Genomic DNA, 16,834 nt, shown 5'->3' on the forward strand with positions numbered 1-16,834 from the left:
CATCGTTGGTAAGGGATAGAAGATAGATAGATATCGACCATGGATAATTACGTGTACATTACATACACCATCTTGGCCAGATAAGCAATCAAGAACAGATAATTAATCTACTGTATCTGGATAAATAATGGTTACAAAATTAATACAAAACAGGGATATAGATTCTGTGTTTAGTGCACCGTTTTTGATACTCAAACAGATATGACTGAGGAAATATTAGCATATTGTTGATAACATAGTCAGTATGGATTCATAATATCAACATTGGGTATGGCTATACATATTTCTCACAATAGAAAAATCATCACAGCATGTGTTAAGACCTTTTATTTCATCAATTTAAAAGACCAAAACAGTGTACAAAGTTTATATTATTTTACCAAAGCTGGTTTCCTCAATCTCAGAAATAGGGGTAGGCCAGGTACAAAACAAAAGTTGAAATAAAAATAAAAAAAGAGTATAAAACGCATTTCCCTATTCTCAGAGGGGGGCCAGCACAGGGCAAGAGAGCACAAGAGAAGGTAACAATCAGATAAAAAAAAGAGCAAAAAGGTTTTAAAACAATAGAAGTGAAAACGATATAATAAAAACCATTACATTCAATAACGTATGATGCACTTTTGAATAATGATTATCAGTCATATTATAAAAAAAACAAAGAAAACTTGAAGTATTGAAGTTACATACATTTTTCTTTACTTTCCTTTAGTTTTTTTTTTTGCAGTTTCCAACGTTCAACCGTCTGTATAGGGGGAATAATGATTGAAACATTTAACTCTTTTTTATTTCTATTCACAATTTTCAGTTGACAATAAAAAATAAAAAATAAATGCTAATTTAATACAAATACGAATCCAAATACAATCATCTTTTGGGCTGCAAAGTGCATATCATTGGCACAGTCAAGCTGGTTTTAGTCGACTCTGGTCTCGTTTAAATAAGCTGGGGAGGGTTTGGAAGTCCCCCTTCATATTACATCAATGATTACTCCTCCCCCCAAGCTCCCACACGGCGGTTCGTCTTTTCAAGATCTTTTTTGTGTATTGTGTTAAAGTGACCTCATTGAGGCAGCAGTTAAGTGCACTGGGAGGAAAAAACCCAATACTGTACTTAAAAGGAGGAAGAAGGGTGCCAAAAACCAAGAGGAGAGAAGAGAGGCTCTGATTGGACAGCCATGGCACCACCTGACCCGCCAGTTCAAAGTCAAAACCAGGAAGTGTTTGTCACACAGCATTTGTATATTTTTGGGTGTCTTAACAGGCAACCAGGGGTGTATCAGTGACTGCAATGTGCAAACATCTGTAATGGAACTCAATCGCCGTCCATCTCTCCAGATCTCCCCATTTTACTCAGACTTTGTATTAGATGCATTTCTACCATTCCTTACATCAGCGGTTTCGTCAGGGTAATTATGGTGTATCATAGTGAGAGTAAGACCGGTCCGCTCTTTAAAGTATGACCAAATATGGTAGTAAAGTAATAGTAATAAATACTGTTTCCAGAAGATGAGCTGAACCTATGAGTATCAACTTTTTACAATTCATTATGCAGAAAGGTCAACTTTATATACCTTGGATTAACGTTTTATTGTTTGAATGGTAATTGAACCGTTTTCTCTTCAGGAATTGGTGACCAGATCATCAACACCTTACAAACAACACAATCAAAGTTCAGGCGTGGTCGACATTATGCCTATTTCTCATTAAAAAAAAAGGCAAATTCCATACAAAAAGACCCTTTAAAAAATCCACCACATGGGCCTTGATGTGTGCATAATATACATGCCATTTCCCTAATCATTATCTCATATGGATGCCAGAGCGATATAAGGGCAACGACAGCGAACATGGGGTAGGAGGGTAGTGTTAACGCCTGTTGCCATGGGTACTCTTCAAAAAGGCCACACAAAACCACAGTTTTCTTTCGTTTTGTCAAATTTTTCCCGCCTTCCTGCAAAAGCATGACACGGAGACTGTAATGTCCACGGTCGGCGCCTGAAGGAAAATGACAGGAGATGGTGGGAGGTCCCAGTCTTTTGAGTGTGCAGTCAGCTGGGGGGTGGGGGGGGCTGGGCTGGGCTGGGGTGAGGGGGTGGTGAGTTGGTGGAGGACCAGAGGAATGTATTCAGAGTGGATCAGGCTGTCCCGCTGGCCGAGTAGGAGAACTGGGGGAAATGGGGTCTCCTCTCACTGTCGAAGGATTCCATACAGTCATCTGGCATGAGGGGTGTGGGGGGGAGAAATAGTTAATTTACAACGATGGGAGACAAAACCTGACTTACCTCAGTTTGAGAAGCATATTAGACACACACGCACGCACACACGCACGCGTATGGTGTTTATGTTTGAGCGAAGAGAAGTCAGGTGATGGTTGCTGTGCAATGTGTTGCTCTCTATTTATGGCACGCTATCCCCAGTAGAGGGCGCTAGTATTCTCAGAGGAGTTGCGTCCACCTGTTGAAATGTATCTTCACCCAACATAAACAACGCTGCACAAGATGCCAGGTAAGTTTCATGCCAGAAGCAAAGGAAAATAATCCAAATATTTAACAAAGTAAATCAAATGAAAAAGTAAACATTCAACTGAAGGGGGGATTTTCACAGAAATAATAAATATAGACCGGCGTGGGTTGAGTTTAAGTTCAATTCCTCTTTCCATAGAGCTGCAGAGGAAGGGGATATTATCAGTGAATGATCAAATGTAAGTTCATTGCCCCCTCTTTGGCAATAGCACCACTTATTTCAAGAAACACACGTCAAATGTTCCTAAAACCGTCATGTTCAGTTATAAGAAGTGTGTGTGTGTATGTATGTGTGTCTAGTGTATGTGTATATGTATGTGTGTGTATGTATGTGTGTGTATGTAAGTATGTGTAAGTGTATGTATGTGTAAATGTATGTATGTGTGTGTATGTGTGAGTGTGTGTGTACATATATGTATGTATGTACGTGTAAGTGTATGTATGTATGTGCGTGCGTGCGGACGCTACCTTGTCCGGGCGGCGTGATGGTGATGGTCTGTGCTGTGAACTCCTCGTCAAAGTAGCGGGTGTCCGTCTCCGAGGTCACCTGGGGCTTAAAGGGCGGCACCAGCTGTTGGGTTCAGACGAGACACATGAGCACCTTAGCACACGGACCCGACCCAACGCTGACACTCAATACAGCTGTGGGCCTGTGGCTCACTGCTCAGACGTCTCTGGTTCACAGCGCTACAGGTACCTAGGTAACACTTTACCATAAGGGTACAGTCTTTAACTTTAGTTAATGCAGCAGCATTTACATGTAGAATAAGGTTAGTGTTGGTGGGTGAGGATTAACCTGCCCTAAATGTTAACCCTAACCCTATTAAATAATATTAAATGTATAAATGAATACAACGTTACCGTAGTTAACATGAACGCCATTAGTAAGCAAGACCACCATTAGTTAACAAGGCAGCCATTAGTAAACAAGGCAACCATGAGTGAATGATAAATTAGTTATGGACAAACTACGTGACATAATTGAACTTTGTTTATTGTCAGTTAATGCTTATTACTGCATAATTAATGTTCATTATTGGTTAAATAACCCCTATTGTAAAGTGTGAGCATTTGGGAGGTAAAAGTGATCTGTACAACGTTTCCCGGACACCGACCTTCTTCTCGTAGACGTCTTGCCACTCGATGCCAGCGAAGAACTTGTGTTGCATGATCTCCTTGGCGTCATCGTGCCCTCCGCCTAACCTGAAAACAACAACAAACGCACCCGCACATGAGAGCTAGGAGCAGGAGGATGGCTTTGGGCTCCTCTACCGTTCTGGTCAAAGATACCCCAGGGCAGGTGTCCGGGATCCTTTTCACTGAGCAGAACCAGACAAAATGTAATTGTAAATAGTTTAAATAATTATCAAACCTTTGAGTGAAGTGAAGTGAGTTGAACTAAATGTAAATGGTAAATGGACTGCATTTGTATAACGCTTTTCTAAAAAAGCGCTTTACAATATTGCCTAACATTTAACCTACACATTCACACACCGACGGTGGTGACAACCATGCAAGGCGAGGTAGCTCTTCGGAAGCAGTTAGGGTGACGACACCGCGACACTCGGCTAGGATGAGCCGAGGATCGAACTAGCAACCTTCCGGTTACCAGCCAGCCCGCTCTACCTCCTGAGCCACATGGCAATAAAAAATGGTAATTTAGGCCTGAAAGATGGATGCTTGGTCATATTCCCTCTCCAGGCAGTTCATTATCTACTTTGATGGTAGATTATGATATAAGCAGGGTATGACAAATTGGCCTGCAAAAGACTTCCCCAATGACAATGTAACTTTGTATGCATGGTGCATGCATGGTTCTAGAGTCCTAGCTTCCTGACCCCTGCTCTAGGGACTTGTTGTGTTGAACTAAACTCAACACAAAGGGGTATTGTTATGATGCACTTATTATTCTCCTTAACGAGTTCTCAAAGGAGCGAAGAAGCCCAAAAACGCATTGATGTAGAAAAAATGAAAGTATAGTTTTCCTGATTAAATTAAGTAGTGGAACCAGACCTTACAATCAAGTTAAAATTGAGCCCCGGTTGTCTTAACAATAACCTGAGGGACAGGGAGAGGAGCGGGCCATTGTATTGGAGGACCAGACCTCCCCAAAGGGGTTTTGGCCCCTCACCTCTGCTTGGGGTCCTTCTTCAGCAGGCCGGAGAGCAGGGAGCGGCCCTCGGGCCCCAGGGTCCGGGGGAAGCGGATGTCCTCCATGAGGATGAGCTCAAACAGCTTCTCGTGGTCCTGGTTGTAGAAGGGCAGCCGGCCGCACATCATCTCGTACATGACCACGCCCAGGCCCCACCAGTCCACCGCCCGGCCGTAGTCGTTGTCCTCCAGCACCTGAGGGCCACGCCGAGAGGGGCAGAGGAGCCACGGAGGTCAGGCTGAGGAGAGCATTTTGCTTTGATGTTCTTTTTGAAAGGATTTTGTGACATTACTTGCAGTCAAAGCATACTCGCTCCACCAAAGCTTGCGTTTGGGCTCAAGGTAAAAAGTGGTAAAAATGCTTATCAAGTGCAGTTTTACAACAAAGGCGGCCCTATATATGGCTTTGATCCTCCTCTCTTTGATCGTTTATGTTTTGAAGGAAGCATCCTTCATTCTGTAAGATATCCCCAAAACATCTTCTGCCTTCACCTTCCAATCCATCATAACCTGTTCAGTCGCTGCCATGAATGGTTCCATCCGGTGCAATGCAGTTTGTACTGCTCACTACATTTGTCAACGCTGACAAAAGCAGGCTAGCCATGACTTTAATTTATACTAGCATTCGAGCCTTGTGGTTTGTGTGCACAGAGCACAAAACCATTTGCTGCCCTAAGAAGTCTGTCTCAAATCAAATACACTGGCAGCTGCCTACACGGCACACTGACACCTTGCACCCCCCCCACACACACACACACACACTTCTAGCCGGACTCCCATCTCCCATTAGGAGTGGGGGTTGGGTTTCCCCCCCCCCCCCGGCCCGCTAAAGCCCTTGCATATTTAATCACCAGAGTGCGACGGTGTGCCCGCTAGTATACACGTGTGCCCCACACATTCCCATATAAACACAACCACACTTCACACTCTCACGCAGGTAAACACAGTGCAGGGGAGGAGGAGAGAGAGACAGATAGATAGACGGGTGCAGAGCGTCCATCCTTAACTCCTTTTATTGGGCTGTGCCCTGGACCTGTTGCAAGAGTGAGGGCGGCTCCGCAGTGGAGTGACCCCCCCCCCCCCCCCCCCCCCTCCCAGGGACGGGTACTAGGGCAACTTGGGCGGGCGGATGTTGAAGGTGAAATCAAGACAAGGGGAACAGTCTGTTCTTTTAAGGGCCTCGTCGGCAGCCCTGACATCAGCTCGCTCTGACCTTAGAACGCAGCCGCACGTAAAAGGAAAGTGGTCGTGACATTATTCACAGACTCGACTGTAGACGATAAACAAAAGATTTAATTCCGGAAAATTGAAAAGGGAATGAAGCAAAAAAAAAAGAAAGCTAGGTAAGGATGAGAAACTGAGCTCTGGAACACAGGTGGACTGAAATAGCTGTGGAAAAAAAAGGAACAACTGTACTGATGTGTGTGTGTGTATGTGAGAGTGAGTGTGTATGTTAGAGAGTATATGTGCGTGTGTGTGTGTGTATGTGTGTGCATGCGCCCGTGCGTGCGTCTGGGTGTATGTGAGAGAGTATATGCGCGGCGGGATGTGTGCGCATGCGTATGCGTGTGTTAGCATGCGTGGGCGTGAGTGCGCGCGTCTGTGCCCTCACGTAGCACAGACACATGGACACGTGTCAGCGGGCACCTCGCCCGGCGCAGCGGTGAACGTCCAGAGACCGAGAGAGTGGGAGGAGAGGTAGGAGGAGGAGAGGAGGAGGAGGAGGAGGAGGTGGAGGAGGTGGAGGAGAAGCAGTGGGAGGAGGAGGAGGGCCGCGGAGGGCCGGCGGAGTAACGTGAAGCCGGCGTGCTGCTAGGATTACGGCGCCCGTCTCTATTTCCAGCGCTGCTGTCGTTGTGAGTCACGCCGCGCGACAGCTGGGCCCGCAGCTGCCCCATATATGTAGAAGAGCACCACAGCTGTGGAGGCTGCCAGGAGCGCAGGAGCCAAGCTCATCCCTCATACACGTAACCGGGGCCCCTGACTGCCTGCCCGCCCTGCCCGTGCCCCCAAGCCCCTGCACTGCACTGCACTACACCACACTACACTACACTACACACCCCGCACACCCCCCTGCCGCCCCGTTCCAGGGCCTCCGAGGAGCACGCATACAAGACCAGGGAGGAGAGAGGGAGGAGGAGGGAGGGAGGGAGACAAAAACACTGTGTTCTGCTCAGTGCTGGACTCCAAAGTTTTGCGCGGCCGGTCATTAATCTAAAGTATGGCGAGTGGACGCAAGTGGTTTTAGAGGTGGGATTTAGACCAGTTTACGTTCCTTGATTTTCCAGATATTCCCTAACAGCAAATTTCCTCAGTACCCACCGTTAGTCTTGTTTAGACCACTTAATAAACGTGACAAAGTGGGTTTCTACCACCCCCCCCTCCTCCACCACCCCAAACATCCCATTGCCTCTACTCTGGAGAAAAAGCTAGCCAGTTCAGGGCCCTTGGCCGCTGTGTGGCCATTGGGTCTCTGGCTCTCGCTCTCTCTCTCTCTCTCTCTCTCTCTCCCTCTTTCTTTCTCTCTACATTGGGTCTCTGGCTCTCTCTCTCTGGCTCTCTCTCTCCCTCCCTGTCCCCCTCGCCCTCCCTTACCCCGGGTGGAATATTCCCAGACATTATAGCATTCCTGTGCGGCACAAACAACAAGGTCATTGTTTACTGCGGAACAACCTGTAACACTGCCTGGCTCGCGCCCGACAGAGACACTCGCCAGCGACCCCGTTGCTACGGTAACGCTCCGCCGGCGCCTCCTGCCTCTGCGCTGGCTGGCGAGGGCGGGGAGGGAGGGGGGGAGGGGGGGGACGACGACGACTGCGGAGCGCCAGGTTGAAGTGGATTCAATGGATGCGGAAATGTTTATGCATGTTATATATATATATTTTTTTTGTTCCAAAAATGTATGAATCCAGTGAGAGGCGGAGCCCAAGCTCTGCCCGGCACGTAGCTTAGAGCCGGACCGCTGGAGGTCTCCCGGGCGTGGCCCAGTCAGAGGAACACAAACTCGCCAACCCAGCCGCGCCATCGATACGCCACTCTCAGGTGGAGCGTGGGGGGGGGGGGGGAACAAGGCCGGCCATTGAGGTCCGTTTCAAAACAAAGATGGAGGAAAAGGGAGACGAGGAGGTGGAGCGGGCGTAGCGGGGGAGAGGGCTAGGAGCAGCCATGCCCAAGAGGATGACCACCCCCCCCCACCACCCCCCCCTGCCCTGGGGAGGTCACGATGATGACCCCCCCCCCCCCGCCCCCCTGCACTGGGGAGGTCATGGCCGGCATCTGCCTGAGTGGGGGGGGGGGAGACGACGACTGTGCGTCTCTGAACTCCCTTGTGTCACGGGACAGCTGTAGACAAGGTGCCCACAACCCCCCCCCCCACACCGATGGCCAGAGCTCACGTTTCCCTCACGTCCAAGGCACTGCTGCCACCATAACCGAACCCGTCCACTCACCCAACCCCCCCCCCCCCCCCCCCGCCCCGTCCACCGGCACCACACACACACACACACACACACACACACACGTACACACGTACACACGCATACAGGCACGCACACCCAGGAAATTCTGGATGGAGGCTAAAAACAACTATCAGCAACTGTGTCAACACGGGCACCTCGTCTCCTTCCTGAAGCACTGCTGTGGCAACAGGCTACTGGGCGGCCTCTGTCTGCACACACACACACACACACACACACACACACACACACACCCTGTGCTCATAATGCCCTATCAGATTACATAAGACCCTACACACCCCCCACTTCTAACACCGGTCATACCTGCACGCGATGGCCAGTGGCCACGCCCCTCCCTATGGAGGCACCATGCCCCGCCCCCAACGGGCTGTTTACTCTACGGACCGCAGGCACCGATTGGACAGGCCTTTGGAAACAGCTGCCACGGACTTCCCCATTGTCTAAACAAACGCCATCTTTTGACTTTTTTTGTAGGATAGTGCCGCTAAATATTGGTTTAGTTACCGGTCGGCTCAGCGACAATTGGCTGAGGATACTGCAACGGCTGCCTTGCCCCGTGTTTCATTTCCTTCCATTGAAAGTAATGTGGTCAAGCAAACGCCACGAGACTGAATGATTCAAAATGGGGCCTCCAGTAGTGACGACAGAAGCATCAACACAGAGTTAAAGGTTTGATTCCCATTGGGGCCACCCCTGCTACGAAACGCATTCACTCACTGCATTTTAAAACTATCGGTAAAGGTGTCCCCCCTTTACCGATCAGGCCATTACTATTAAAATGGCCTGTATTGAACTGAAATGTGAACGAGGTCCGATGTGTCCGAGTGGCTCTGATACCTCGGGGGCCAGGTACTCGGGGGTCCCGCAGAAGGTCTTCATGGTGGCGCCGTCGATGATGCCTTCCTTACACAGGCCGAAGTCCGTGATCTTGATGTGTCCGTCTTTGTCCAGCATGAGGTTTTCCAGCTGAGGACACAGGAAGCAGACTCATTGAGAAAAAAATATTGAACTTTTTTTTTTAAACGTAACAAGCAGGAAAAACAGATTAATTGTAAAACGGATTAGCAGAAAAAAAGTGAAAACAGAAAAGGGTTGCCATGGTAACGCACATACGCAGGGCGGGGGGTGCGCATGCAGGGGAGGGGGGGGGGGAGGGGGGGGGTGCTTGTTAACTTAGTTTACTCTCGCTGCAGCTGTAACACAGATGTTTGAGGATTCAATACGACACACAGCTAGTTTTCAATGTGCTTTTGGAGGAGGATGACAGCAGAGTCCATGCCGATGATGGCAAGCGCATAAGAAAACATCTACAGACTTTATCCTCAAAGGGAGGATCGGTGCAGGTGGCCTAATCTCACAAATATTGCAAGGTCAAATCTGGGTGAACGAAGAAGATTATTTTGAAGTTGTTTCGACCAATCAGGTTGCTGGAGGTCAGAGAGTCAAATGTTGCCTACAAAACCCCAACCATAAAAAATAATGAAATGAGTAAAGTGTAGTGTAGTGCAGTGCGTAATGCGATGTGTATGTAAAACATAAGAGTGGAACGATAAGGGAATGATCGGATCAAGCAGGAAACGGTACATTAAGGGCGGTGGAGCAGGACGTGTGAAAGTGAAGGGCGGGTGTTCGGTTACGCCTAACATTTACTTCCATATCATTCGATTGCTCTTGACCACAGAGAGGGAGGGAGAGAGAGCAGGAAGCAGAGGCTGACTGCCTGGAGGGGTTTTAGCAGCCGAGATCTCAAAAGCCATCCGCAAAACCTGCACACCATTGGTTTGAGGCCACATAGGTTTTGCTTGACGAGGCGGACGGAACTATTAGATACGACGACCCGACTGGCGATCTGGAGTCGGATAAACAGAGAAGTTGAACCCACTGAAGGAGACCGGCTTCCCTTGATTCCTGCCTGACGCGGCGGCGCATCTTTCAGTAGCTGATTAGCAGTACCAATTAGCATCTGCGCCATGCGGCTAACAAAGAGCCGCAACCAGGTGCTCCTCCACGCTCTTATTTTGGTAAACAGTCCCTTTTGCCTTCACCTCCGGCGACCTTCAGCCTGCCAGAGACGGTCCAGACGTCGGGCGGGGAGAATTAGCATGCACCGCCCGCGCGCAGAAGCCGAACGTCGGTTGATAGAAAGTTGGCCGTCTTAAGCTAACGCGTTGAACATGACAACGTCATACCTTGGCATCGGCCGGGGCTTTCTTAATGTCAGCGTGCCCTCGTTCCACCTCGCTCTCACCTCCTTCCCTCCCTGCCTGCCTGCTCCTCTCTCTCTCTCTCTCTCTCTCTCTCCCCCCACTCCTCCTCCCTCCCTGCTCCTCTCTCTCCCTCCCCCTCCCTCCCTCCCCTGGTGTAAAAGTCACCTGGCAGCTGTAGCTCACCCAGGGCTAGCGGCGGCAGTGGGGCCAGAGTCAGCACATCCTCCCGTTCCTGCTACCCTGGCACTTTCAGAAGAACCCCCGACGGCCCGCGAGGCTGCCTCGTAAACCCACTGGGGGGGGGGGGGGGGGGGGGGGGGGGAAGAGAGGGATGGGGAGGGGGGGGGGGGGAGGGGAGGCGGGTGGCGGTGTGGGTGTCTGTGCTGACCTGGCTGCTATGGTTTCATCAGCCGATTGAAAACTGGGTGAAGGCTACAGACCAGACTCCAGCGAAATAAACAACACCAGTGTAAGAAGACTAGCGTGCTCGTATTATCCATCCGGGTGTGCATGGGTAAGCAGCCGGACAGGCTGTGTGTGTGTGTGTGTGTGTGTGTGTGTGTGTGTGAGCTGGTGGCTGTGTCATGTGTTTATCTGCAGTCGGCCGCTGGACAGTGGCTGTGGCTTCAGCTACAGGGAGGTCTGGGCTCTGGAGGAGAGAGGGGTTGTCTGATCAATAAGCCTCTGGCTGCTGCCGGTGCTACTGTTCTGGACGGAGGCAAGCCCTATTTATATCCTGCCATCAGAGAGATGAAGGGAGCGCAGGGTGGGAGGAGGAGAACGCGGCGCAGGGAGAAGAGAGAGAGAGAGAGACACAGAGAGTGCCGAGAGACCGCCAGACAGACGGAGATCGAACAAGAGACTGAGTTATAGACGGGGAGAGAGTGAGAGAAACGGTGAGGGCGCAAAAAGACAAAGATGTGGACGCAGCGGAAAGAAAAACAGCAACCTAGCGAGCGATAGAGAGGGGACTGGAGGAACGGTCGGGGTGAGTGGACACCACTGTGTAAGGCAAGGTGGAGACGACGAGAACACACACACGCACACACACACACACACACACACACCTTCAGGTCCCGATAGACCACGTTCCTCTCGGCGTGCAGGTAGTCCAGGGCGGACACGATCTCGGCGCCGTAGAACCGGGCCCGCTCCTCCGAGAACACACGGTCCCTGGTCAGGTGGAAGAACAGCTGGAGGAGGGCAGAGGGGGGAGGAGGGGGGAGGCGGGGGATGGATGGACGAGGAAGGAAGGGGAAAGGACGGGGGGGTGGTTAAGACGCGGTTAAGAAACTGTCGGCCCAGCCCAGAGCGATTGATCGGGAGGCCGGGGGCGCGGTCTAGGGTCTGTATTGATCGGGGAGATCAGAATGGTTTACCTCGCCGCCGTTGGCGTACTCCATCACGAAGCACAGCCGGTCGTGGGTCTGGAACGAGTACTTCAGGCCCTGCGGGGGGGAAGGAGAGGAGGGAACACCAGACTCACCATGGCTGCACTGTGTGTCGTTTTCAATGCACGTCATACATGTATATAAACATGAACAACATCTGAATTATCAAATATGTATTCACTATGGATTTCTTTTCATCCTCAACGGGATGTCAAAATCGGGTCGACATCGGAACATCAAAGTGGTGAGTGATCTAGTACAAATATTACTTTAAATGATCATTTGTTCCAGAGCAGATGGCGTCTGTCTTGTAGAGGCACTCTCTGCCACACAGGGACAGGATGTGCGGCCAAACTGTGGCACAATGTTCAGTTGTATCCCCGGTCGAGCGGCACATGATGTTATTTTGTTGGACTCTGCGTCCCACTCAGGGAACCAACAACACATCCAGTGCTCCAACTTCAGACTGATGGAGGAGGAGGGGGGGGGGGTTAGTGAATGGGACCACCTCAGTCATCTAGAGGGGGCCCTGCCCCGTACTACACTCCTTTTAGCAACAGGGCTCTTCAAAACGTTTTGGTTAAACCCCCCCCCCCGCCTCCCGTCCCGACTCAATGGGTCCGAGGGGCGGGTGAGTGGAGGCGCAGTGGAGGACGATTGTAATGGTGAGGGAGGGTTTGCTTTAGGTTTATATGGAGGGGGGGGGGGGGGGGGTCCTCACCGTCAAGAACGGATGCTTGGAATTCTGGAGCACTCGGTTCTCCGTTAGTGTGTGAGCCACTTCATCCTAGATGAAAAACACGGGGGGGGGGGGAGAAAAAAAAGAGCATTTGTGAGCGGGTTTCCCCCCCCAACAATGGCAGAAAGACTTTGGGTATCAACGGGGCCCTGGGGCCCCGGGGTCCCGGCCACCCACCTTGGCCACGATCACCTCCTTCTTCAGGATCTTCATGGCGTAGTAGCGTCCCGTGGCCTTCTCCTTCACCAGGATCACTTTGCCGAAGGTGCCTTTTCCCAGGAGTTTGAGGTATTCAAAGTCGTGCATCGTCTGCCGAGGAGGACACACACACACACACACGCACACGCACACACAGTGTCCGGTTACCAATGAAAGACATGATCAAAATCAAGCTCCAGCCAACACCCTACCCCCTCCGCCAGCCCGTCCCACTGGACAACAACCACCCCAGGAGAATACCTCAGGTGCTATTTCAGCCACAGCCCAATCCCCACCGCGCTCCAAAACTGCAAGGACCTCAGGCATGTATACGAGGCAGGAAGCCAGGTCTTTGTTAACCTTTGACCCCCGCCGTGAAGAAAACGTTTGCGTGAGGGACACCCAATCCCGCGGCCTCGGACCTCCGTGTCATTCCCGGGGGGGGGGGGGGGGGGAGGGGGGGGCACGTGGCGGTGGGACATGCCGACGGAAATGCTATCCAGTGCTAAGCTGCTCACGGCTGATGTTGAGAGGAACAGCTGGGGGTGGGGGGGGTGGGGGGGCGGGGGGGGGGGTGAGATGGGGGGTGGGGGGGAGCGGGAAGAAAGGGTCAAAGGGCAGCGGGGTCAGGGTTAGAGGCGACCGAGTGAGAGTCGTCGGGGGTTAGCAAAGTATGGAGAGCATGGAGAGCCCTGCTCCAAAAGACAGAACGGACGGCCAACGGAAATGTGGAGCATGTAGAGCTGAGCAGACGCGGCAGAAGAAGGGGCGTCGCCGGGCGGTGGGGTCTGGTGGGGGAGACCACCCCACCAGACGGACATGGTAAGAGGTGGGGGGGGGGATAAGGTGGAGGCTGCCGTACCACTTTCTGCTTGGGTTTGGTCAGGTAGACCTCCATGTCCATGGGGTCGGGGGAGGAGTCCATCAACTCCTCCTCTTGTTTCTGCAGCCCCGCGGCCACCGTCTGGATGGCTTTGGTCCACTCCTCCCTGCGGGCGGAACAAGCAGTGCGGCGATAGCATCAGGGCCCACCGTGATGCATTCATGATGCATTCCGAGCCCTGTAATTGGCTCCTTATCGTCAGGAAACAATTTCAAGTGTGACTTCAGCCAATCTCTCACTGACCTCCTGGGTCGGCGCACACACACACACACACACACACACACACACACACACACACACACACACACACACACACACACACACACACACACACACACACACACACACACACACACACACACGTTGCTTAGATGAAGGTCTACTTGAAACCAATGAGCACCGGGTCTGACGCACCCGTGTGTCTGTGTGTGTGTGTGCGTGCGTGCGTGCGTGTCTCCCTCGCTCTCTCCGCTGGTTGTTTCAACAAGGGAGGAGGAAGGAAGGAGCGGGGGACGGGGGGGAGAGGGGTGGGCGGGCTTGGCTTACCTCTCCTCGGGGGTCTCCACGTGGAAGGTGCGCTCGATGACAGTGGTCCACTGCAGGCAGCGGATGATGAATGTGTTGGGCTTGGGTCTCTCTGTCTTCATCAGCTGGCACTCTGACCACCGTTTGGAGGAAGGAGGGTGAGGCGGCGGGTGGGGGGAGTGGAGGGGGGGGGGGGGGGGGCGCGGTGGCAGTGGTGGTGGATGGGCGAAGAAGGGGGAAGAGACAGAGCCGCCGTTACAACCATTTATCTTGATCGCCGGCCCTAACAGACAGAGCCGGAGCCCGGGCCAGCCACTCTGGGATGGAACAGGTGTACTTTAAAAAGGATGAACAAAGCAATGATCCCGAGTCTCTCTGTCTCTCCCTTTTCTCCACCCCAATTTCTTCGAGGAATAGAATAGCTTGATGCTTCTCAAAGGGTGCTTTGAGTACAATAGTCGATGCACTTTATATTTGCAATGCCTATTATAACCATATAAATATATATTTTAATATATATATTTCATTTATATACACACAAATGCCGTACGGACATTTGTGCAGTAGCATGTTTGTCCATGTTAGTCCTTTGCTCAAGAGTAAAAACATGTTGAGGAAACTCTTTGTGTCTTCAGATGCCGAGTTTAGAGAGTGAAACTCAAGCCCTTCGCCCAATGGCAGAGTTTGGATTTAAGAAAGTGTTGTTACTTATCAAAGAAAAAATACCCCCAAGAGACAGTTCTCCCATAATTCACTCACTCCCAAGTCACGCCATCACACTCCTGCAGATGTTGCGTTGAGGAGCACATACCAATCCGTCTGACTCACAGGGAATACAGATGGAACGAAGAAAGTGCAACTGGCGCCGAGCAATGATTCACATTCGTTCTCATTAGTTAAAAAATGGAAGGAGAAAAACAAAAACAGCCTTGATTTACATTTCATCGTGGACTTGATGACAAGTCTGCTGCTGCAGGGGGCCGTTTTTTTTCGTAATTGCAGTGCTCCACTCTCTCTACTAGCATGGTAGTGCTTCAGTACTGAAGTCCACGACCCTTTATATACGGCCTTTTCTCTGCGTCCCAATAAAAACGATGCTTACTAAACGCTACGGTAAACAGAATGGCCGGACAGGAGATACGAGCAGCTTCCCCGGGTGTCCGACCAGAACCGCTCAATAGAATGGGTTGTTCTTCCGCGGCTAAGCTGACGCTACTACGCTACCGTGACGACGAGTCAACTGGCAAACGAACAACGGCGAGCGTGCCGAAGCCCGGAGGGGAACCAGGAGATACGTTAGCCCGCCCCTGACCGCTGACCGCTGTGGCGTGGCCGATGAGCCGCTGTACGGCGGAAAGAGATGACTTTATGCCGCAGCACAGCGCTAGAGAGGCGGCTGCGGCGGCGGCGGCTAGGCCGTACTGAAGCGCCCAGGGCTTTGTGCTCGGTGCACTGGAAAGTCAAGGGAGGAGAAGGGATCAAAGAATGCTAGACGGGAAACGGCAGCCTGAAAGAAGGAACAAAGACAATACGGGCCGTGCGTATGTGTGTGTGTTGTACGCCTCACCATGAAGACGTGTGTTAATGCCGTTTTGATGAACTTTGGGTAGGTCGTGGAAAAGCGGCCGCATATGTATCATTGTATTGTATTGTATGGAGACCAAAAATATGAAATATTTATTAACCTTAATGACCCTAATTCTAATATTGTGCGATCGTGATCTTTAAATAGCCATATCCAAACATTAGCCCAAACTGTTGTTGTGGATGGCTGAACACTTTAAACGTGTGAGCAAAAAACTTTGCTCATTTCCTTCGGAAACCATTAACAAAGAAGACCCGCGACTTCCACGCCAATCATAATTTGTCCACGCAAACGGCATCACGACGACGCAGCGAACGAAGACGACGTCTCCCCCGCCCGCGACCCAAAAAATGTAAAAAAAAAAAAAACCTGTTTTGGGGCGACGAAAAAAACAAAAAAAAACAGACAAGAAGACGATTACAGGACCCAGCGATCAGTCACAGCGCCGCGTCGCGGCTCAGCCCCCTTTCTCCGCCCGGCGCGTCAACATCTGCCTCGGCGACAGAAAACCTGTCAGCACAATTGTCAGGACGGCGACACAAAATGGCCTCCGCCTGATGGATGGAGCATAGGCGCACGGACCCACCACTGTGCTCCAACATGGCGCTCCGTCACGGCGTCTGTGGGATCCAGCTGTAGCCCCCCCCCCCCCCCCCCCCACACCCACCCACCCCTCTCCTCAGCATCTCTGCTCCCCCCACCGCCACCCCCCCCCTATCAGCAGCCACGCAAACCGCTTGCACTCTCGCGGCGAGGTCGCGGCGCTGGAAGTCTAAGCAGGAGCCGCCGCCGATGGAGGGGAGGGGAGGGGAGGGGAGGGGAGGGGAGGGGAGGGAGGGCTTCAGAAGAACGGAGCTGAGATAAATAATTGAAATCAGCCGGCTAATAGCCACAATAACTCAAGAGTGTCAGGGAGGAGGCATTCGGTTAAACAAACAGTATGTTGTCTAATTGCCGTGTTCAGTCACTGGCACAGCTTGTCCCCGCGCCTATCTGTGATGTGGCGCTGCGGCGGGCTCGTCTCCACAGTCATTCTTCCACTTTTTTTTTTTCCCACCCCTTGTCTTATTTTACTATTCATAATAAACAGTGCGTTAGTGCAAGATACCAAGATTGAAGAAGAAGGGAGAGAGAGAGAGAGAGAGAGAGAGAGAGAGA

The 16,834-nt window shown here is 51.3% G+C and overlaps 1 protein-coding gene across 1 annotated transcript in view; it reads right to left on the reverse strand.

Moving 5' to 3' along the window:
• Positions 1–391: 391 nt before the first annotated feature.
• The window catches only part of akt1 (v-akt murine thymoma viral oncogene homolog 1), a 26,237-nt gene continuing 9,794 nt past the window's right edge, over positions 392–16,834 (reverse strand). The window contains exons 4-15 of the mRNA XM_084481715.1: positions 15,316–15,543; positions 14,113–14,274; positions 13,546–13,672; positions 12,663–12,794; positions 12,468–12,533; positions 11,735–11,803; positions 11,423–11,548; positions 8,986–9,114; positions 4,653–4,867; positions 3,637–3,724; positions 2,990–3,092; positions 392–2,214 (exon numbers count right to left, since the gene is read on the reverse strand). Coding sequence (XP_084337841.1) covers positions 2,135–2,214; positions 2,990–3,092; positions 3,637–3,724; positions 4,653–4,867; positions 8,986–9,114; positions 11,423–11,548; positions 11,735–11,803; positions 12,468–12,533; positions 12,663–12,794; positions 13,546–13,672; positions 14,113–14,274; positions 15,316–15,543 — 1,525 coding nt within the window. The 3' untranslated portion in view covers positions 392–2,134. The remainder of the gene's footprint in view (positions 2,215–2,989; positions 3,093–3,636; positions 3,725–4,652; positions 4,868–8,985; positions 9,115–11,422; positions 11,549–11,734; positions 11,804–12,467; positions 12,534–12,662; positions 12,795–13,545; positions 13,673–14,112; positions 14,275–15,315; positions 15,544–16,834) is intronic.

This window comes from Micromesistius poutassou (assembly GCF_964030765.1).
Source record: "Micromesistius poutassou genome assembly, chromosome: 17".
Taxonomy (NCBI): Eukaryota; Metazoa; Chordata; class Actinopteri; order Gadiformes; family Gadidae; genus Micromesistius; species Micromesistius poutassou.